At 38.3% G+C, this 24,901-nt stretch overlaps 1 protein-coding gene across 1 annotated transcript in view; it reads right to left on the bottom strand.

Moving 5' to 3' along the window:
• Positions 1 to 24,901, bottom strand: part of St8sia1 (ST8 alpha-N-acetyl-neuraminide alpha-2,8-sialyltransferase 1) — a 127,207-nt gene that overhangs the window by 21,358 nt on the left and 80,948 nt on the right. Inside the window, exon 4 of the mRNA XM_026392362.2 lies at positions 22,178 to 22,270. Within this exon, the coding sequence (XP_026248147.1) occupies positions 22,178 to 22,270 (93 nt within the window). The remainder of the gene's footprint in view (positions 1 to 22,177; positions 22,271 to 24,901) is intronic.

The following is a 24,901-nucleotide window of genomic DNA, read 5'->3' as shown; positions in this document are numbered from 1 at the left end:
ATGCTATCAAATTATTAATCATCAATAGGTTGATCCACTGATGAGGTCAGAGCCTTAATGATCCCATCACTCCCAAAGTCCCACCTCTAACCATTGCTGTCTACATAAGCCTTTGGGAGACATTTCAGATCCAACCCTTACAATAAGTGGGAAATAAAGTGATGGAAATAACAAAAAAGAGGATGTGAGAAGGTATGTCTCACTGGCTCTCTCCAGCTGCAAGGACTAACTGTATACCCATTTTGTCTTACCTCTGTTTCTTTCGAATCATGTGCTGCAAACAGCCCTAAGCAAACCTCAGTGGATTGCAATACCGTTGACTCAGTGGTAAGGTAAAAGTCCAAGAGTTAATTATATTACAGTTGTTGAAAACAGTGCATCTATTTTCATTTCATGTTGTGATTCAAGTGTTAGGGAATGACATCAGTTTTTAAAGTAAACCTTTCCAGCTTACACCCATAATAGATGTAGGGTAAATAGCAACTTCTTCCATTTCTGCCTAGACTAAGAAGTAATTTCAATAACTAACTTTGTATGTACACAACAGCTATTCTCCTATTGCGCTAAAATATGGTGAATACCACCATTCTTCATCTTCGTTTCAAAAATGGCAGAAAATGTTTTAAAAAAGAAACAGTACAGAGCATAACACTGCAGTCTCCTTAATAGCATGCCCTATAATTGCAATGTGCTAAGACCACAAACATTTAGAATTTGAAACCCATAAGTTTGATACCTTATGTTTATTAGCGAAAATTTTTAGCATATTAGTCTATATCTTGTAATGAGTTGGGGAAAATAAATTGTCAATCAGAATCTCTGAGGGAATTCTGTGCTACATCATATGATAAGTTGGGAAGCTTAGTACAGGCAGATGTTCAACAAGAGAAGCTGCCTCCCAGGGGAAAATCTTAAAAAACCTTTTTGCTCTACTTGAGAAGTTTTATTCTGGGAATTGACTTACATTAGAAAAATCTCTAATTTTCCATAAAATAAAATTTTCTAACATTTAAAGTTGAGAGAAAAGTCACTGGAGGACTTGAGATTTTTGTCACAGTTGACAAACAGCAAAAATCCATTCATTCAAAACATGAACTGAGTTTTAATTAAATGTAGCACTCGGTGAAAGAAAAATAATGATCTTATTACTAGTTGAAAAGGCCTTATACATATCATATTCTGGGTTTTATTTTTCTTTTCAAGCAATCACTATATTTATTGATTTACAAATGGTTGATAAATAAAATTGGTTTCTTTACATATTAGTTTTAAATAAAATTCTATTAACATATAATTTAACATAAATATTACATATATGCACATATACTTATATATTACCTGAGGCAAACACATAAATATATTCCTGCCCCTAAATGCCAACCTAAATGGCTATCCTGTGCTTACACCATCCCATCAGCAGCCACAACTCATGTCTGCTGTGGAAAAGCCAAGTTTAGAGGAAAATGAATGAGCCCTTGTCAAACCCTAAAACAGTCAAAGCCATAGTCATTCCTTTTCTTTTCTCTTTTTTTCATGTTGTTTTGTCAGCTTTCATATTGCTGTGACCAAAATACCTAATAAGACCAGTCTAGAGGAGGGAAATTTTATCTGGGGCATGTGGTTTCAGAGGTCTCCGTCCATAGATGGCCACAGCCCATCATGGGGGAAGGGCCTAGCGAAAGAAACTTCTCAGATCACAGCTGGTCAGGAAGCAGAGAGAGAGTAAGGGGCCACAGAAGAACAACCCTTCCAGCCACGCCCCACCTGCCGACAGTTGCCACCCAGTTAGTCCATTCAATCTAGGATGGAATGATTAGACTACAGTTCCCAGGATCTAATCATTTCACCTCTGAATATGCTTGCATTTAACACAGGAGCTTTTCAGGGACACATTATATCCAAACTATAACACTTATCTTCATTAATTCCTATTTTTACTTAACAAACATATGTTTGTTTTGATAGGAAATGAGGCTAACAAAATTAATATATGTTTATTTTAGACAAGGCAAACGGTACAGTTAAGAAAGAGAAAATATTTCATGGTCTCATGCCAGTGTTGAAGGCCTTGGTGTATTTCTCAAGAGCATTTTGTTCCCTATAAATATTTTACATAGATGAGAACATATATTATGTGTGCTTCTATTTTTGATTTTTAAAAATTATTAAGTCAGAATTGTTTCATCATTTATAGACATGGAATGCTTTTCTTTTAATTGGGGGTATTTTGCATGTGGTAGATACATGGACTGGATCACACAGCAGTCCACCCTCTTTCCGTGTCTTCCTACACTCCAAAGTGAGAAAGCTAAGGGTTGTCTTTTCCTTATTGGGGCTCCCACTGTGATGCAGGCTCAGCCAACGTGATGCACCTGTGTGAGGCTCGAATTCCGAACTGAATTACAGAAGAGAGAAGGGGACTCCTGGCTTCCTTCCTGATGGGTCCGTCTATTAAGAGCCAGAGAAGATCTGTAGCGTGGCTTGGAGTTACTCTGAAGTCCTCAATGAAGACTCTGCTTCTTCACTCTCCCAACAACATGCAAATCCCTTTAAACAGAGCCCTTGTGCTCAGGCTGGTAGGCTACATTCTCCTCCATCACAGATGCTTCCAACTCCACATAATACTTGATTCAGTGATAGCTTCTTTGGCTTTCTGCTCCTTCCCAGATTACTTGAGGATTGACATCCTTAGAAGTGGTTTTATGGATTCAAAGGGCATGAACATTTTAAAAGAATTGTTGATAGTGTCAATTCTTTTGTTGTTCTAGAAGGTCACAGTAATTTATACTCCCATTAGCAGCACATGAGAAAATATGGCAGGCATTGTAATCTTTTCTCTTTAGTTTTGCTACTTGGTAGTTAAAAATAGATGTCTTGCTGCTATTTTAATGTGAACATACTTAAGTATTAATACTTACTAATCTTATGAGCTATCTATATTTATTCCTTTGTGATTTACCACTCTATGCCCAAGTTTCTCCTCATACTGAGATATTTCTCACACCTATTTCCATACTATCTTTTTTTTTGGGGGGGTACCAAGGTTGACCTCAGGGGCACTCAACCACTGAGCCACATCCCCAGCCCCAATTGTATTTTATTTAGAGACAGGGTCTCACTGAGTTGCTTAGCATTTCGCCAGTGCTGAAGCTGGCTTTGAACTCGCGATTCATTTATCTATCTCAGCCTCCATACTATCTTTATATAGGAAAGACATTTACCCCTTTTCTTTTCTTTTTTTCTTTCTTTTTTTTTTTTTGTTTTTGTTTTTTGGATGTTAGAGATTGAACTCAGAGGAGCTTTACCACTGAGCTGCATTCCCAGATCTTTTTTTTTTTTTTTTTTGAGACAGGGCCTCTCTAACTTGCTTAGGACCTTGCTAAATTTCTGAGGCTGGCCTTGAACTTGTGATCCTCCTGCCTCAGCCTCCTGAGTCTCAGGAATTACAGGTCTGCACCACCACGCCTGACTTACCCTTTTTCTTTTTATAACTGATGTAATTTTTTTTCCCTAATGGTTGTTGGTTTTGAAATTTTGTTCATGTTTTTAACAAGAACATATTTAAAAATTTTGGAGTCAAATGTGTAATTCAGTTTTTCTGCAGCAGATGCCAGTGAAAATTCCTCTATACATAAAACAAATAAGCATCCACATTAATGCTTTTCACTTTACTTTTGATTGTATTAACTTTTTGTACTGGATTGAATCCTATACTGGTCCTCTCAAGTTCATATCCTACTAGAACCTCAAAATGTAACCTTTTAAAGTAATAGAGTCTTTGTAAATGTAATAGTTAAGTTAAAATGAAGCCACAGCAGATTAAGGTGGGCCACAATCCAATGTCTGGGGTTCCTATAAGAAGAGAAAAATAGAGACAAAGAAGCAAGAAGAATGCCATGATAACAGTGGAGGCAGAGATTGGAGGTTGGAATGCCAAGTCTAGGAGCCAAGGAAAGCTGAGGACTAATCTTTAGCCACCACTAGAGGCTAGGAAAAGTCGAGGAAGTCTCCTCCCCTAGATCCCTGGAGACTTCAGAGGAAACTTTGCTGAAACCTTGAGTTTAGACTTTTGGCCTTCCAAACTGTGAGAGAATAAATTTATTTTGCTTTAAGCCATTTAGTTTTAATAACCTGTCATAGCAGCCCTAAGATACTAATAAAATTATTATACTGTTAATTTTGGCATATGGTCTGAGTCGGGGATTTAATTTTTTTTTCCCTCAAAGATTAAACGAATTAGTCCTGCTGAGGGTGGACCCCAAGGCATGTGGGGGCCAACTGCACACATTTCTCCTATTAAAGAAAAGCAAAACAGAGATTGGGCCTGAGGATCCCCTGAGCAGATAACCAGTTAGGCCTCATAAGTCACCTTAAAAGTTGCTCGATTTGCAAACATAAATGAAATTTAACTTGAGTCATTTCTCATCGATGCCTGTATTAAGGGAAAATGAAACTTAAGCTTAACCAATTAGAAGCCATCAACTAACTTATAAAAGTAGAGACTTTCCAGATGGATAGAAAAAGGAAAGCAACCGTATAATTGAACAAGTCACATATTTCCTTTCTTTTACTTCCATGTTCATCCTGTAACCTAAAATCGCCTTGGGTTTGGTGCTTCATGATTCAAGAATGGCTGTTTACTTACATAAACTCTTTAACATGTTTGCTGTGTCTCACCTTACCCTTTATCTATCACTCCTCAGCTGCACCCTGGCCCCAGGGGCAACACTTACATCATGGAAGGACAAACACGACAAACCCAGGCTTCCCTCCCCACTCCCACAGCTGGTTTTTAAACATTTGTCAACACACCACCGTTTCAGTCTCCATATTTTAATTGCTTTTGAATTTTGCTACTAGTACCTTATGCTGTAAATTTCTTATTCTTGAGCATTTGGCTCGCAGGTATAGTACCTATTCCATATATATATATCATATTTTTTATTTAAATAGTTCAAGGATGGTACTTGAGGAATATACTTTCTGAGTTCTTGTGTTTTTTATACATACATGACAACCTGGACAGATGAGGCACCACGGCTTGCCAAATCTCTGTACCTACCATGACATCTGTCCTGAACTTCAGTGACAGGGAGAAGTGTGAGGCTACCTTGATTGCTCCTCCTTGGTAGGTAAATCATGTTTTCCTGAATGGATGCATGTAGAATTTTCCACTTCACCTTTTGCAGTGTAAAATCTGTCACAATATTTCTAACTGTGGGTCTTTTCTCATGCATTTGACCTGGATTATGATAAGGACTGTGTACCAGGTCTTATTTCAGTTCTGACAAGGTTCCTAGTTCTTAAAACATTTTTTTTTCTCATTGGATGGGATTAGTGATTATTTTAAAAATTCTTCTTGCACTTATTTAGCATGTGCAAGGCCCTGGGTTCCATCCCCAGCACCACACACATACACACACACACACACACAAAAAAAAAAAAAAAAAAAAAAAACTTTAATCTTCCTTCATCTTATTTCTCATCAAATTTATCTCTTTTTAAAAATTTGTTGTTTTTAGATAGACATGACTGTAGAATGTATTTTGACATATTATACATACATGGAGTATAACCCATTCCAGTTAGGATTCCATTTTGTGGTTGTACATAATGAGAAGTTACACTAGTTGTATATTCATTTATGAGCAAAGGAAACTTATGTCTAATTGATTCTACTGTCTTTCCTATTTCCTTCCCCCCTTCCTTCCCTTCATTCCCCTTTATCTAATTCAATGAACTTCTATTCTTCCCTTCCCTACCCTCCCTTGTTGTGGTTTAGCATCCACATATCAGAGAGAACATTCAGCCTTCGGTTTTTTGAGGGACTCACTTATTTCACTCAGCATATTTTCCAGTTCCATCCACTTACCAGCAAATGCCATAATTTCATTCTTATTTATGGCTGAGTAATATTCCATTGTGTACATATGCCACACATTTTCTTTATCCATTCATCTGTTGAAGGGTACGTAGGTTGGTTCCACAGCCTGGCTATTGTGAACTAAAGCTACTACAAACATTAATGTGGCTGTGTCACTGTAGTATGCTGATTTTAAGTCTTTGGGTATAAACAGTTGGAGTGGGATAACTGGGTCAAATGGTGGTTCATTACAAGTTCATTCCAAGGAATATCCATACTGCTTTACATCTGGTTGTACCAGTTGCAGTCTCACCAGCAATATATGAGTGTGCCTTTCTCCCCATATCCTCACCAACATTTATAGTTACTTGTGTTCTTGATGACTGCCAATCCCAGAGGTTTGGGAGGCTGAGGTAGGAGGATCGTGAGTTCAAGACAGACTCAGCAACTTGGCGAGGACCTAAAGATTTCAATGAGACCCTATCTCTAAATAAAATACAAAAAACAAAGGGTTGGGGATGTGGTTCAGTAGTTAAATGCCCTTGAGTTCAATCCCTGGTACAAAAAAAAAAAAAAAAAAAAAAGTTCAGGACTCACCCACTTTACATTTTGTTGTTGTTGTTGATGGACCGGTGCTGGTGCTAAGAATCAAACCCAGTGTCTCACACATGCTAGTCAAGCGCTCTACCATTGAGCTACAGCTCCAACTCCCTGTAACTTTATTGCAGCATCCAATAACTTAATTTCTTCCCAGGGAATCTTGCCTAGACTCAGCCTACTCCCTTTTCATCTCTACTCTTAGCTCATCCTCTGTTCCCCTAAGCCCTCTTTGCACCCAGGGGCTCAATTCTTACTAAATGCATCAAACAGAGGCTTTGAATTTTTTCTTCTACTCCTTCTGGAAAAGCATTTTTATTTATGTGTTTTTCCTCTGAGTTTTCAAGTCACTTTGTTCTATACAATGCTTTCTGTTAATCATTTTTTCCCCATTAGTTTTCTTAAGTAGTAGAAAAAGAAAGCAAAACAAAACAAACAAAACAAAAACCCACCAAACCAAAAAAAATCTTATGCTAGAACCGTATTTGGCTTCCAAATGGTATGGTTATCCTTGCATCTGCAATTAAAAAATCATTCAAGTATATGTATGTTTTCTTTCTTAGATGTTAACTTACAGAGAATGATAAAGTGCCCAGTACTGATTCTGGTGTTTCATGCCCAGCAAATTATTCATCTAAAATTCATCTGCTAAACCAAGAGAATATCTGGCAGGTTGTCTCCTGGCTAAGAAGTCATGTACAGAATTCAATCCTTCATTCAGTGATAGAGATAAAAAACTGCACCTCCAGCTGCACTACACTATGAGCTCTTCTTCTCTTCCCTCCTTGAATGTTTTCGTAAAGTTTCCACCTATCTCCTGCAAAATGCTCCTGCCTCTCCATCTGGCTCTCTGCCCAGGGTAGTTTGTGTTTTGTGAAGTACAGTTTACAAGTTGATGAGGAAAGAGAAGAACCACTGAAGAGCAGGAAGGGAATTCCCATGGCTTTGGGATTTTCTGGTTTTAGCCAGAGCAGAGGGTGGAGTTGAGTCACAGCCTGTCCCACCAACTCCCAGGTTTCTGTGCTAATCTGGCTCAGCCAGCTTCGTTCAGGATAATGACTCTCAACCGGATCCCCTCTTTGCTTCAGTTAGTGGAAATTCCTTGCGGATTCTGGCATTTTGTTTCTCTTATCCTTATTGTTCAGTTGTATTGTAGTTTTTTTTGGTCCACTTATTCATGGTGATTTAGTTTAAATGATGGAATAGAGCATTTCACTGAAAGGGTACCTAGGAACCCAGATACTTGCTGAACACTCACTGTGTCAAACACACTGCTAGGAACTGAGACTAATGAGATGAAAAAGACAGACTCACACCCTTTGGAAAGCCAAGCCTCGTGAAGGACAAGACAGTGAAGAACACTCTAGGCAAAGGGTGTGCATGTGCTCAGCAGTTGCAGCTAGCGGGTTCCTCGCAGAGGGACAAGTGACGCTGGACACTGAGGCAAATATGAGAAAATGGAGTAGGAGGATGAACTGAAATTCCATTTAGAAGGTAACAGGGAGCCTGAGAAGAATACTAATTTTGGATTTTATCAGAAAAATCTATACTGAAGAAAAAAATGATTGAAGGAAGCTCTTAGGACACTACTTGAGTCTTGACAAGGAATTGTTAGAGCCTGCACATGGGCAATGGCAGCGGAAATAATGAGACAGTGGCAGAGTTCAATGGATAATGTGAATGTAATAGTAACAGGGTTTTGTAACTGGGTAGATAGGGATGATGAGAGCAGGGAGATATGAGATCCACTGGAAGGAAAACCAACCTGTGACTAATAACTCTGACAGGGGCTACAGAAGCAGGGAAGGCTTGAGGGAAAGATGACTATTCAAGATGGGAACATACTGAGTGGGAGGTGCCAGGGGATGTTATGTGGAATCAGCCAGCAGACACACTGTCTGAAGCACAGAGGAGAGTGGAGGCGTGGGCTAGATCTGCACCAGTGGCAGTTCTGGCTGAAGGTGAAGGTCACAGATGATCTCCCTAAGGGGAGATAAATGCAGCAAGGAAAAAAGAGAGCTGAGAGACAACCCCACGGAGCACCAACATTAAGGTGGCAGATGAAAGAAAAAAATCAGCAAAGGAAACTAATGAGAAACAGGAAAGAGAGGTCAGTATTCTAGAGAAAAAAAAAAGGATTTCTAGGATGCAGAGAGCACCCGTGTTAAGTGCGGCAGATTTTGTCTTCTAGACACTGATAACCACAAGTTTCCATTTTCCAGACCTTTAAATCTCTATTTCCAGATATTTACTTAATAATAACTGTTTGAACAAATAATAACTGAAAGCTCCTACCCAATAACACAAATGCTCTCATCGGAAAACTTTTCCATCTAATGAGAATCTGTGTTATGAAACCTCTCCCTTTAGGGATGTCAGTGATGGGCACAGTGATCATCTAGCAATATGGGAGAAAAGCAGTCTCTTTGTTTTAAAAGAGTTGTTGGAGTGAGATGTAACCCAAGAAAAAGACAAGCTTGTAAGAACCTCTACTCTTGGAGGACAGTGGCAGACTCAATCCTGCCCTCTATGGGGCTCCTTAAAACAAAGAGTAGGTGTCTGTTTCCCATTAGTTCTCTGAAGTCATCGTTAATCTTGAGGTAGCAGGGTCAGCCCTGGGAAAAACTAGCCATAAAAATGGTGTGATATAAAGATCACTAAAGATGCCAATCCTTTGCCCAAAATATCTAGCCCCCCAATTCCTAGAAGCAGACAAAGTGTCTGAAATTCCTTCGGATAAAACATTCCTCTATTTTGTTAAAACACTTTCCCCAGGTGGCTCCAGTTGTAAAAACACTGAGAGGAGTAAAATATTAACCCATTATCAACCAGATTAATACTTCCACAGGGCTGGGATTGTAGCTCAGTGGTAGAGTGCTTGCCCTAGCATATATGAAGCACTGGGTTTGATAATCAGCACCATATATAAATAATAAATAAGATAAAGTGATTGTGTCCATCTGCAACTAAAAAAAATTAAACAAAAATACTTCCAAAAAGATTTACTGATCAACTGAGTTGCTGTCATCTTAGAAGAGTCAAGTAGGCAGTCAGCTGAGATGCTCTGAATCTCAGACCCTGCCTGGGGGAAGATTCCCATAACCAAGGAAGGCCATGTCACTGGGACTGACAGGATGGCTACTAAACAGGCATGCAGCCAGTGCTGAGCAGAGTTTCTCATTTTTTCTCTTTAACACAAATTCATCTTTACTAAGCATTAAGATCTCTTGGGCCCACTGACTCTCCAGAGTCAAATGCACTTCCCAAGGAAGGTCTGACAAATCCCAAGAATCATGAAACTGCACACCCCCAACAGCCAGAAGTATGTTGTTGAGCTTGTATTTCTATAATTTGAGTTATGAAGATAATAGAGAAATTTCTAAAATTTTCAAATAGGAGTATTTCCATATATAATTGCATTATAAAATACTGTACATGCTCTTCCCAAAACCCGTGCCTTGCCAGAGACCCTGACTTGATGTTCTAATTTCTCCAACATCACTGCCCTCTCACCTTCATTCCAAAATAGGGAAGAGGCAAAGAATTTTATAAATCCACTTATCAAACCTTTTGTTATTTTCCTGAGATGAGGAGCATTACAGAAAATATAGTCTGAGACAAAAATTTAAATCAGAAAAAAAAAAAGCCATGTTACGAGAAAATTTCTGGAAAGTCTAAGCAAGTGTAAGAGTCTGAAATGACCAAGTATGGACTAATTCTTATACTTTGTGCTAAAGGAATAACTTCTACTAATGGAATGCTGGGTTGTTGTGGTTTTACAAAACAAATACCAAATTATTAAAAGACAAGACTCTTGTCTGCATGTTGACTTGGTTATAAGTATTGGGAAAAAATTGCCAACTGGAATTAGCTACTGCTGTGGAACGGAACTGTTGCTAATGGGATGCCCACAAGAGCCACCAGGAGACAGGAAACCACAGGATGCCAACAGGAAGGAGGGAGTCCCTTCTCTTGCCATCAGCCTCCACAGCCTCCCTCTAGTGCCCTCAACTGGGAGGCCACACAGGAAACTGGCTGGCAAAAAAATGGGGCTTGTAGGATTCTGAATCCAGCAACACAAATCAGAGTCTTCGAGCAGGGTTTTGTAGCAGGAATACAATCACCTGCCAAACGCACAAGTGGAAAGGATAGAGGCATCAAAGCTTGTTGGAGACCATAATAACTCAGGAGTCACATGATCCTGGCTTGGACCAAGGCAGTGACAGCAGAGAAGGTGAAAAATGGTCATAACACTTGAAGGTAGGTTCACCAGAATGGATTTAGTCAATAAGCCAAAGATTTAGTCAATAAACCAAAGAGGACTTTTTTTGTTTGTCTGTTTTGTTTTAGTTCTGGGCATTGAATCCAGGGGCACTCAACCACTGAGCCACATCCACAGCCTTTTTTTTTTTCTTTTGTATTTTATTTAGAGATAAGTCTCACTTGCTAAGTTCTGAGGCTGGCTTTGAACTCAGGATCCTCTTGCCTCAGCCTCCCAAGCCACTGGGATTATAGAAATGAACCACCACACCTGGCTAGGATTCTAAGGGTTTTCAACTGAATTAAGAAAATGAAGTTTTTCATTCTTTGAGATGGGGAAGAATGTGGAATATACAGATTTGGGGGATGAAGGAGATTAGGAATACTGGTTATTTTAATATTGCTATTCCTATGAGACACCCAGATAGATTGGCCAAGTTGGGAGTTGGGTGTATGAGTCTGGAGGTGAAGGAAGAGGTCACAGATGTGGTAACAATTTAGGATTATCAAAGCATATGTAGTATTTAAAGCCATGAGACTGTATAAAATAAATAGTAAATGTCTGCTTTCCAGCACAATGAATGAAAGTAGGCCAGCAACAAAGTGGGCCCTTGTCAAAATTTCAAAATGCAGGGCAGGAGCGGGAGAAGTCCAGGTTGGAATGAAGGGGTGAATAAAAATTCAGGTCATATACAAAAGGCCAGGAATGAGAACAGCATCCATTTCCTCAAAGCAGCACTAAACCTAGACAACACTGGAGGATTGTTTTTAAAAGGCTAAGGGGATTTCCAAACTGGAAATGAAATCCTAGTAAAAACACCATTCAAGAATAATTTCAGACATGGAAGGTCTCGAAATCTTGACTTCCTCTGTATGTTTTCTCAGGAAGCTGTTTAAGAATGTGCTCTACCAAAATGACACCAAGAGAGATGACCCAGGTTATAGGAATTGGGAGCTTCAACACAGGTACAAGGTGACAGAAATCCCTAGGGTGGGTGGTGAAGGGAGATTCCAGGATGGCAGCCTTCATCCGGTGGAGATGAGAACATGTGAGATTTCAGGACTCATTCCTTTAAAATGCCCAAATCGTTGATTGTCAACACTGCTGAATGCCACTGAAATCATTTAAATAACTGGCTGAGATTTGGAAAGCTGTATTAGAATTAGGAAGGGAAGGGGAAAAAGGAGGAAGGAGGAAAGGAAGGAAAGGGAACATGTATCTCTCCAGGAAAGTCGGGCTGGGATACTGGGCTGATGGTCATTGTAAGTACATGGTCACGAATGTAGATATTTGGTTGATGTGAAGGTGAGAGTACAGATGATTCCTTCTTACTTCTATGTTCTCAAAGAAGTACAAAGCAAGATTATTATTTGGAAGCGGGGTGATGAGAAGGTGCGGAAGATTTGAGAGAGGAAAAGATATAATGTAGTCATCTAAAAACTGTTGAGACCAACTCCAACCCCCTAGATGGTATCTCTCCAATCTCTTTCCAAAAAGAGTCCAATGACCTCGGTTCCATCCTTAATTCTTCCACTTCATCTGTCACTGAAGCAAATCACTTAACTTGTCTATCACAATGTTTTTACTGAAAAATCAGGTGATGCTAATAACATGCATCTTTGTCTCCCCACAAGTTGGCTGTATTAACTGGGGGTTAAAACAACTTGAGAAATACTGTGGGGCTGCCTGTTAATTTTTAGTGGCATATGAAAGAGCTCTCCAACCACTGTCTCTTCAGATTGTTAAATATAGTTAATGGAAGGTAATGGAAGCCATAAAGAACAGAAACTATTCCAATATTCAGGTGGGGGGTGGATTCCAAGCAGAGATTGTGGCTCATAGGCTCTGTGTGGTCGGTAGTAAGGAGAGTAGAGGTCAGCTCCAGAGTGGCTGCCAGGAGTGGTCCAGAGAAGGAGCCCAGTGGAGAGGAGCTGCCACAGAGCACTCTGGGGAAGTGTCTTGAAATAGAAGGTGACTTGGCCTCATGTGAAGAAAAGTAATTTCAAGAATTTAAAGAAGGCCTCACAGTTGAAATATCGGAAGATAATTTGGCCGTGAGAATTGACTATATTAAAAAAAGTGGATAATGAGAGAAGCAGGGGTCTGGTAAGAATAATCACAATTGATCTTGGAGACTAGTAATCATTGTTTGTCCAAATGGAACAAAGTTAAGGTTTAGTTTAAAGCTACCACTACAGGCAATTACGTGGTGAGAGGGTGTTCCTGTTTGAAACACCTCCAGAAACACTTGTAAACAGGAGATCTTGTCAATTATACCTCAATAAAAAGGTTCCTTGTATTCACTTATATGGTTTTTTCCTGCGGGTTCGTCTTGTTAAAGTTGTAACCTGTGACTAACTATGGGGGGTTTAGTGTCTGTTGAGCATGTAGCCCTTCACACTTTCATATCTTCTGTTACTGTCAGAATACAGAGAATAAAGTCATAGCCTGTCACTAAATCCCACTTTTCCCTTATAAATTGTAATCTCTTCATTGACCTCTTGAGGTTGTCTCTTCTACTTTTAAGATGTTGAGACCAACTCTAAACACCTAGATGGTATCTCTCCAACCTCTTTCCAAAAAGAGTCCAAAGACCTTGGTTCCAGCCTCAATTCTTCCACTTCATCTGTCACTGAAGCAAATCATTTAACTTGTCTATCACAATGTTATTACTGAAAAAATCAGGTGATGCTAATAACCTGCAACCTTGCCTCCTCACAAGCTGATGCACCTGATGGTTAGGCAATGTTGGTGTTTGCTTTCATGTGTCACTCTTCCTCCAAAACATTCACTCTCCTATTTCCTACCTAATCATTTTTATTTCAGAGAAACTGGCAGATATTGTTTATTCAAAAGAAATTAGATTTCATCAAATCTAAGATATTATATTATTTAGCAATAATAAAGAAAAAAAATAGCACTGCCAATAAAATAATGACTCTGATTTATAATGGTGTTGTGAAGAGTCCTGAACTAGCCTCTTGTTGCTTTGATGTTTCTTTCATCCATTCCAAGGAACTGAGCAATTTTTCCTGTTTGCATTTGCACTGTTTGGCTATGACATGAAGACATTTTGTACACATCTTGGTAACCGCTTATAATAAACCTCACCCAGTTGTGGGTATTTTCTTCTTTTTGTTGCTTGCTTTGCAAGAAAATAGGAAATTGCTTTCCTTGTTTCTCTGAAATAATTGCCGTATAAATCAAATTTACACCCCACTGCTCTGTTTCCATCTTTCTTTACAGACAACAGGTATTCAATCTTTTCAGAGATATTTTAAATGCCTATCAAATTCAACATGGGCGGGACTGCCAATGCATATAACTCAATTGAGGTGACAGCACAGCTACAGCTACACCCATGGTGACTGCTATAGTTTGGAAGTGGAAGATCCCCCAAAAGTTTGTGTGTTAAAGCTTGGTCCCCAGAGTGGTGCTATTGGGAGGTGGGAGCACTTTGAAGAGGTGGGGCCTAGTAGGAAGATATCAGGTCACTGGGGGCATGTCCTTGAAGAGGACTATGGAACCCCAGCCCCTTCCTCGTCCTCTCTTATTGACTCACTATGAGGGGAGTCATTTCACTTTGCCATGTACTCCCACCATGATGTGCCCCCAGGGGCCCAAAGCAATGGGGTCAACTGCAATGGGCTGAAACCTCAAATATTAAGTCAAAATAAACCTTTTCTCTTTCAGGTATCTGTTACAAGAAATACAAAGCTGACTAACCCAGTGACCCTTGGTCATGCAAGGTCCACTGTACCTTAGCTCCCAATTGATCAACAGAGGCTTCATAGATACTAAAAAATGAAAAATTGGGCAGCTTAAAATAAATAAAATATGATCCTTTTACCTTTTGATAAAATTTTATCTTTATCTTCTGCCTTTCATTAGTACTTCCAATAATACTTACCAAATATATCTATCTCACCTGTTTATATTCTGCCCTTGTCAATAATTCACATTGTGATTCTAATTTTTAAGATGCTTCTCCTTTGTGGTTGTTTGTGTGTGCAGGTGTGTGACATATGGAGATGCAGTTATGAGCTAATAGTGAAAATGTAAGTTAAAAATGTATATCACTATTTATACACCAAACACTAGAGCTCTGATTTAAAAAAACAATAGCATCCTATTAAACAAATCAAAACAATTTAGTAACAGAAATTTGCAGACATGTTCTTATCATAATTCAACTTGGAAAGCAAACCTTATTTTGATAAGAATGTGATTATTTTAACCAGTATATAATCAAGTACAATTAGTAATTTCTACAACTATGTCCTATTTAATCTACATGATTCACATCCTCCAGTAAAATTAATTACAAATAGGAATTTAACAATAGAGTAATTGTGGATACTCTAGAAATATTCACATACATACTAATAAATAATTATTACTGTCTCATCCTTTTCCATGAGGATAATTAGGAAAACTCATTAATAGCTGAACACTCTGAAATCACTGAATACATAATCAACTCCATATAATGGAACTGTTCACAGATGGACCCCTACCATCTTGTCCAAACAAGCTCTTGGCACATATGGAGTTGGTAAGATAATTGGCCAGTTTCATACTTTACACCTAAATGTGCCTCCTACAGTTAAGCTGGGGCACAAATGCCTTGGCTGTAACAAAATAGCTTTGTGAGTCAAAGGGTGTCTCTGCCTTCCAAAGGGGATATGTAGTCAGGACAAATGTAGCTGTTCCCAGAATTTCATTCTGAAAATCCCTAGGAAAGTGTCATTTACAAGGCTGCCTCTGCCCCCTCAGCATTATTACAAACCATGGTTTATCCCAGATGAATGAAGCTCAGCATCCGTTCAACACACACACACACACACACACACACACACACACACACAGGCATGTGTACACACATTAATATCAAATGCAAAAATGCATGGATATATTAGAAATCTGATGAGCAAAAAAAAAACTGAGAAGATTAGGGGAAATAATCTCAGGACATGTACTTTCTAAAACAATTTACAGTTGATTTTAAACATTTCTGTTCTTTTCTAGCCAAACCGTTTTCAGTTCCCAAAGATTTCGCTCCTCTCCTTTCGCTCCTCTCCTTTCGCTCCTCTCCTTTCCATGTCTCTCCTTTCTCTAGCCCCTTCTCTTCGTCATTTCCTTTCTTTTTGCACAGCCTAACAACTCCACCCTCATATCATTCAGATCCAACTTTGACACCAACACTGGGCCCTTGAGTCTCTCTCTGACCCCCAGAAGTCAATTAGAGATGTCTCCACATACAGACAACACACTTTCAAAACAGAATTCTGGTGGTGTTAAATTATTTCTTACTATGTTTCATGCAGAGAGTGGCTATGCAACTTATCTAAGATCACACAGCCAGTTCTGTCCTACTGGTTTTCAGAAAACTCTCTGCTCATTTCTTTGTCCACTGAAATTGGAACTTCCTAACATTCTACAGACCTGGAACAATATACAACTGAGCAAACATTAAAAAGAGGTCTGAGGAAGGGTACATGGAAGAAAAATGGTACAAATTGGCCCAGTGGTCTCAAATATTGCATGCCAATGTAAATCCTGTTAGACACCCACCTTGGCACCCTTGCTGCGCCATACCCCAGTGTTTTTTCACTGGGATGCTAACTCCTCTCAGAGGACCTGCATGGAGGTACCATGAGAACTTAGGCTATTTTAATATTTACCAAGTATGTACTAATTATGCTCTTGGAGTAACATTTGATCTGCTCTGCTAATTAAGGCAAAGGGTCACAGAGGGAAGGAAAGAGGAAGGACACAAGATGACACTTATGCAGTAACCACTCTGTGCCAAGGTACACGTGCTAGGTCTTCCATTTACTGGGGCTGCTCTCAGGACAAAGCTACAGAAAAAATGCAGAGAATCTTCTGACTGTGTTTCAGTACCAAAAAAATGTGTTAAAGCTACTCTCACTTAGCTCTGGAAGGGCTGGAACTTCCCCACATATGCAAAAGTGGGGCTCCACTCATATTATTTGCCGCTCTTATAGGGCTGCTGTACCCTCAGAATGAATTAATATTAGGAGAAATTCTGTAATTGCAAGGGCTGCTTTTATAAAATATTTTTTTTTCCTACTACAAAGGTTTGCATAGATTTTAGAACCTTAAGTTGATGTGGAATAGGCTAGATCTTGTGAGTTTTCAGGAAGGGAATGAGTTTATTTTGAATATGCAAATGGGTGTAAACTGTCATAGCCTAAGGACAGACTATGGCAGGTTGTATTTCCCAAAGATGGTCACACTCCTGTATGTGCTCTTCTCACAGTGTGATTTTGAAACTCCTACCCAAAGGGGTGGATCTCTTCTAGAACTCCTCCCTCTTGTACCTGGGTCAGACCTTGCCACTTCTTACAAACAATGGCATTGGGTGAAAGTGAGAGTGACTCTATGCTGCTCTCCACGGGAGGTTATTAAGCCACCAAGTACTGTTCTTCATGGATGCTTTGGGGGAAGCCCACTGTCATGTCAGCTGCACAACTGTTCCACAACAGTGGTGCTGCGAGGTAGCCCAAACTAGCCCAATAGGAGAGACTCCATGGAAAGCCCTGAGACTACATGAAGAAAGAGGAAGCCTGCCCCTGCCAGTCCCAGCTGCTCCAACCCTTGGCCATTCCAACTGCAATAATGATCAGGAGCCAGATCTACTCAGCCTGCTGCTTCCTGAATCCCTGAACCACAAGAACAGTAAAAGATACTGCAATAAACCAAACAAAAATTTTAAAAAGAGCTCTATAGCAAATCAGCTCCAACCTCCCTCCCCGATATCATTTGTTAGTATTTTGTCTTTTCTTTTGATCATACGAATATATGAAAATAATGTATAATACTCTTTATTATTTCACATAGATCAAGTTTGTTTGGATTTATGTGTATGCTTAGCAATTTCTTTGTACCCCAGATTTTTGATCTGGAGTAACATTCTTCCTGAGATACATTGTTTAAAATTTCTCTCAGTAAAGGTCTATTGATAAAATAATCTGTTTTTCAGAAAAATTTCTTTATTGAAACATTTATTGAAATAACCACCAAAAAAATGGCTTGTCAAACACATTTCTAATGTTGAGAGTTTTCACTTCCACCACTTTGGAGATATTTTCTCACTTCTTTCTGACTTCCATTTTTACTGTTAGAAGTTTGTTTTTAGTAATTTTTTTCTTTTTCAGGCGATGTATTTTATTTCTGACTCCATTGAGAAGTTTCTTTAGTTGGGTTTCACTAAAAACTTTCTAGGTTTGCATCATTTAAAAATTTAATTCATCATTTAATACTTACTTAGTGTAAAGATTACATTATTCATTAATTTTGGAAAATTCTGAACCCTTATCTCTATCATATAGTTCCACAATTCCACTTTAAGGTAGCCCTTCTCATTTTACTCTGCTTGATTGTTGGGGGGTGCTGGGGATCAAACCGAGTCATTTTGTTCTATATGTTTTTGTCTTGTTTTGTATTTCCTACATCCTCATATCTAGAAAAGTAATTTGCATTATCTTCTAGTTCACCAATTCTTTCTTCTGTTACATCTAATATGGTGTCTATCCATTTCAACAATTGTACCTTTCATTTCTAAAATATTTATTTAGTTCTTTTTCAAGTCTATCTAGTTAATTTTTATATTCCCTTATGGGCCTGGCCTGTCATCCTTATTTTTTCCCACAAAGATTTCATATTTAATTATATACTGCATCTGACAATTCAAGTAAGTTCTCAGGCTTTTATATCTTATTTTTTGTTTGTTTTTTTGTCTCTGAGGACTCTGACTATTGATGCTTTATGTACATTTGAGTGTTTGCTTATGAGCTTATATTTGAAAACAAGACATGGGAATTCTGAGACCTTTCTTATAGAAAAAAAAATCCTTATACTTACTTCTACTGGGAAGCTGGGTGCTGCTCCTGACCTGGGGCTACACAAATCTCAGGCTTAACATGGGACACAGGTTAACATGGTAAGTACAGGGCTTGGTCTCCAGTTCTAAGTTTTGGTATCTGAACTTTATAATTCACAATGCTTGGTCTGGTTTTAGTTCTCGATTTTCTGTTCTGTTATGGGATTTTTGGGAGTGGGGTATGTAAATACCCTAGGAGTTTTGCCTAAATTTGACAAGTCCAACAATGCATTCTAGAGTATGTTTTATCCAGGAACAATAAGAAAGACAATAGGAGAGTTCTCAAGTAGCAATTCCAGATACTAACCAGAATGGCTGCTCCTGGGTGCCTCTACCTTATTTCCTTTATACTCTGGACAATCCTCATGGTAAATAATTTTATTCCCAGTTGACAGAAGACAGGATAAGTAAGTAGGGTTACATAACTGGCAAGTAGCAGTCCTCACTGGTACTAGAACTTGGAAACACAACTGTTTAAAGCTAAAATCTATGTTCCTCACTATTATGCAATACTTCCTCTAAGACACAAACTCCATAGATTCACATCTTTTGAGGGATGTGTCTTTTTCTTCTCCTATATGCTATTTCTCATGCCCAGTTTAGCACCTGCCTTCAAATTCCTTTATATCATTGCAGATGGTGGGCTGAATGGCCATAAATGACTGCCATGCTTGGGTGCAAACATTGATGTGCTGCTCTGAGTTTGGACAGAAAAGAAAAAAGAAGTTAGATAGCAGAAGAGATGGAAATTTTAGGAACATAATCTGAGACATATCATATTGTTTTAAAGAAAAATTTCTATAACCTTTTCAGGCCCAAGTTACTTTCCTTAAAGCTTGTATTATTTTTTAAAGGCCCATAAATAAAATAAGAAAATTGCTCTCCCTGTTTTATCTCTACACTCTCAATTTCCTTTAGTAAAATTAGAGGCAATAAATGATGGCTACAATCTCTTCCACTTACACAGGAAGAGATGAATCAGATTATACCTGACACCAGAAACCTCAAGATAAACATCAGGGTCTCACAGCAAGTCTTCCTAGTAAATTTAAAATTATGCACTTAGAAATTTTAATATGTTGACTATCCTATGATTTTTACTCTATTTATTCTAAAAGCTTTTGTTTTTCTAATTCATATCAATTTAAAAAAAGATAAAAAAAAAGAGCAACTAAAGTTTTCTTCGGTAAGTTTTCCACTAATAGTGTTTTGAAATACTTTTTATTTAAAAAGTTCATCTCCGCAGTTCAAAAACAACTAACACCAAAAACTATTAAACTTCCTTTTTTGTGGCCGGAGTGTGCCAGGGATTAAATTCGGGGGCACTCAACCATGGAGCCACATCCCCAGCCCTATTTTGTATTTTATTTATAGACAGGGTCTCTCTGAGTTGTTTAGCACCTTGCTTTTGCTGAGGCTGGCTTTGAACTCTAGATCCTCCTGCCTCAGCCTCCCAAACTGTTAGGATTACAGGCATGTGCCACAGTGCCTGGCTTAAATATCCTTTTAATAGATAAATGAAAAATTCAGTTTGAGGAGGATTTGGAAATATAATTGTTTATGTATCCATCCATTCTATAAACATTTACCATGCATGTCCTTAATGCCAAGCAGTGTACTGGGGTCTCAAAAGTACAGGAAAAAGATTCTTGGCCCCAAGATGCCCATCTCTGTTCTATTGCTTCTGTTATGTCTGAGAGGAAATACATCAGACTTGTTGCGTTTTAAAAGATGGTCCTCTTTTACCAAGTTGGTTACCCCCAAAGTTCAAAAATGAATTCTTAATGTCATAGTAAGATAACCAATTAAGTTTCAGTTTTTATTTTTAATAATTTTTTCAAATACCTAGTACCTCTGAAAAATCATGAACTCCTGATTTGAGCAAAATGGCCCACTGAATTTTCAACTCTATCAAAAACTCAGAAATAAAGCTTCAAGAGCTTGAATTAACCCCAGTGAATTTTACCCCTTCTGTGAGTAATGGAGCCCTCAGAAAATATCATGAAAAGTGTAGACATGCACAGACATGGAAATATTTTATAAACTTGGGGAAAGGGTCTCTGAAATTTATAAAAGCTGTACCACAGATGCAAATACCATGGTCATGTCTTTTCACTGTGAACAGCTTCATGACTGGAGTCTCATCTCATTCAACCTTGCAGTCCCTGTCCCAGAGTTGACTTCAGAAAACACTTAATGAATGAGTGAATTCTGTTCTTCTGTTCTTAGAAGGTTCCCATTTTTATCTTCCCTCTCCCCATGAATTTCCAGATCCTCAACTTCATTTATACATTTTCTTTTCTTTTTGTACCCACGATTGAACTCAGGGGCACTTAACCACTGAGCCATATCCTCAGCCCTTTTTTTTGTATTTTATTTAGAGAAAAGATCTTGCTAAATAGCTGAGGCTGGCTTTGAACTTGCGATCTTCCTAATTCAGCCTCCCAAACTGTTGGAATTACAGGCATGGTCCACCATGCCCAGCCATTTACACATTTTTCGAAAACTTATTTGCTCAAGACAAATCTGACAGGCTAAAGACCTCTCTTTCTCAAACTCTACTTTCAGAATTTCCCTCATTTCACCTCACCAAAGAAAGCCACACCTCCTAACAAATATTACAATGATGCAGTACAGACTACCAGGCCAAGAAACAAAAAAACATTTCCAAAACAGCTTCTCAGGAAATTCCTACCCCTAAAAAAGAAAAAAAAAGGAAGACTATCTCTAGATGAAACAGAAAGGGGCTGTGCTTTATTTCATCCAGGGAACAAACTCTGGGAGTTCCCCATACCTTACTTACATGTTGAATAATTAGAGGTCAGAAGTGAGATGATTATATTGGATCATACTGTAACACTTATTTTAATTCATTCCTTATTGTGAGATACAAGGTCTCAGAACAGTGTCTTTCTCTTTCTTTCTCAGAGATTGACTCATTCTCTACAATGAACAGTCCTTTGAAGGAGCTGCTGACAACTTGCAGGTAGGCTTCACCAATCAGAGACCTATAGCAGCTGCTGAGATTTCTAGAATTGATGCAGAATTTTCCATCTGCTCTCCCAAATCTGATATGATATCACATCATAGCATCAATAGAGTATAATTGCACATTCTTGTATACTCTGACAATATTGCTATTTTAATGCATGCATATGCACAAGATCAGACATTTATTTTTATTTTGTTGTATTAAATCAGTTCACCGTTGCCAAACAATAAGTTGGAACTGAAGCCAATAAATTAGAAAGTAGTAGCAAAGAGTATACAGAATATTGTGATGCTTCTTCAAGCAAACCAATTGATCTTCATGTTATTTCTACTATCTCTAATGGCAAGCAATAGAATCCCAGAGGAAGCATGAAATACTGTTTGGATTCCCATAATCCTTCCTAGTTTATTTACGATTCTCTCTTTTATCCTTCCTGCCTGCCCATATGGTTTTACTCTTTGTTTCCCGAACTGAATTATGCTTACTTCCCTTAAGATGCTAAATACTTCAAAAGCTTCCCTCTTTAGTTCCATACAAACTGAAGTTATAAACTCTTACCTTTGCCGAATTATGCTGGGATTAGCTGTCACTAAATGACTTTTGGATCCAACATCTTTAGTGTATTCACTTGACAAGGGAGGAAGATTGCATCTAGAGACAAAAGAACAAACACATTGGAATGATTTGCATACTTTTAAATCAAGTCAGTTAAAAATGACACAAATAGGAACTTTAACTCTAGCTCAATTCACAAATAACTGTTTTTACCACCTTTCCCTTTGAATAGACATTAGATGACTAATTAACCATCAGCATCTTCAAAATGCTGTCAAAAAACTAGTGCTGTTTTAGAAGAAAGAAAATGTCAGCTACAGAGTTAAATGATCTAGTGAAGGGGAGAGACAATAAGTAGAATGTATTGGTTCCATTTAAAATATCTTTGGTGTAATAAACTTTGAAATTAGGGCTCAGGAGGTAGAGAACACAAGACCTACAGTGTTCTCTGCATACCCCTAAGACCCAAGAGACACAGGAATTATATGTGCTCATGTTTTTCTTTCTTTTCTCAAAATGTAAATTATAATAGCATATTCAGGGCAATGTACTGTTCACCTAAATCAATGCATGTCTAATTTTTGTGTAGGCGGTCAATGCATAGGTTGATTATTGGTGAAGACATAATGACCTGTCATCCAAGGAAACACAGTGACTCTGCACCATTCTTGTTCAAATAGAAAGAGTACTGGTGCTATTCCTAGTGAGGAAAATAGTCACTCCCTCCCACTCGCAAAACACCACCCCATAGTCATTCCCTCCCACCAGCAAAACACCACCCCAATTTTGATTGTTCTTCTTGGTCACAACATCTTAACAATGGTCTTCAATGGAAAATATAGCCAATTCAAATGCAAATCTCATGGCTTTCTTCCTGTGGGACATTAGACAAGTGAATTAATTTGCTGGGCCTTAGCTCCCCCATTACATAAAATGAAGACAATGACTTCTTTCTTGTTGGGTTCTTGTAAAGACTAAAAAAAGAAAGTATAAAAAGTCCCTACCTTCATGCCTTATACATAGTAAGAGTCCAAAAATGTCTCAAATAAGATATACTATAGAAATATTAGTTATATATTTATGAAAATTCCAAAAGAGCCTATCTTTTCCACTAGGTTTTCTTCTATGAATGTGTCCTAATTGCTCATCTCCACCCATATGCCTAAATTGACTCCTGCCACATCACAGCATCTATAACGTTCTATGACTCCAGCAAACCAAAGCTTCATTTATATATAGATAAAGCTATCTTACAAATATCGAGATCTCTGCCAGCTACTAAAATTTCCCTTAAAATATGCCCCAGGAGATGGAACCATCCACGCACCCAACTCAGCTGATCAGCTCAAGCTCCATGATTTTGTTTTTACCCTGTGACTCCTACCACATCACAGAAATACATCAGTGTTGACTTAGAATACTCCTTTCATCTGCTCTTAGATAAGGATATACTGGTTCTTCTGAACTACCCACAGATCAGTTGGTCTGCCAGTTGGTGACCTGTGGCATGCTCAGGTCTAACACAGTGAGCATTGTGTCACAGAGCCCATTTCTGAGGCATCTCCAGTCTAGTGGTCACCCATACCCCATATGGTTTCCTGAGGATGTTACCAAGGAGTGAGCTTATGGACTGACAAGCAGGCTGGGCAGGCATGGAACTGGCTGTGGTCTCCTGACTTAACTGTCCTTTGCAAGGATGAAGATAACTTCCGAGCTAAAACACGGACTAAAATTTGACCACAAGTCTCATAAAGCAGCTTTGATCTTGATTTCCCTCAGTAACATTTGAGAAGAAACCATTTCATACTAAAACTGTCAGCTCTGAATACTGCTGGGGGGGGGGGTGCTGCTAACCTGTTTTGCCATTATTAAACAAAACAAATTGGTTTTCATGAGTAAACACTTTGTTTTTCTGTGTGTTCCATGGCTCATAGGTCTGAATCCCTCCATCCCTCCTACCACAAAGTAAAAGCTCAAGAAAAACTGGAAGATATTGGTTATATCCTATAATAGAGGGAAATACTTAAAACAATAAAGATAATATTTTATAATTACATTTCTGGAAAATAATGACAATGCATTTTAGTGTAAATATCTGCCTGAAGTTCTTCTGCGCAAATATCTGACAATTTCCTCTATTTCTTTCCTTAGGCATGCACACTATAATTTTAGCTCCTCAATTGCTAAATTGATAATTACACAGATTTATATAAAAGGCACATTTAATATAGTTAAATTGTTTCTAATAAGGCATAATTGTGTAAAAGTGTTTCAAACTTTGCATTATCGTTTTTTGGCACAATTAACAGATATTAACAGCTAAAGTATCTTGGTAACAGTACTCAAATTACTAGAAAAGATCTGATCACAGAACTAGTGGGAAATAAATACGATTTGAATTGGGGAGTGGAAGTAGGTGAAGAGCAGGCTTGGTGGAGAGGAAAGCTTACATAAAAAAGCATAAAATCACTGTGAACTTTTTTTATTTATTTAAGTGCAAAACATGCATTTGAACATAATTCTAAATTATGTTTCCTTCACTGTCACCCTGAACCACCAGATTCTCCCCAAGATACAATCATTGTGACTTCTGTCTTGCAGATCTTCCAGATAAACTGAATTCACTAATATTCTTTTTTTCAAGTGCTGCTTTCAGTTAGAGTGCAAATGTATACTTTGAGTAATGGGAAATTGATTTTTAACATTTTAGAAGATGTGTTTGAAAAT

This window comes from Urocitellus parryii, chromosome 5 (genome assembly GCF_045843805.1).
Source record: "Urocitellus parryii isolate mUroPar1 chromosome 5, mUroPar1.hap1, whole genome shotgun sequence".
Lineage (NCBI taxonomy): Eukaryota > Metazoa > Chordata > Mammalia > Rodentia > Sciuridae > Urocitellus > Urocitellus parryii.
This window is presented reverse-complemented; position numbering and strand designations above follow the sequence as displayed.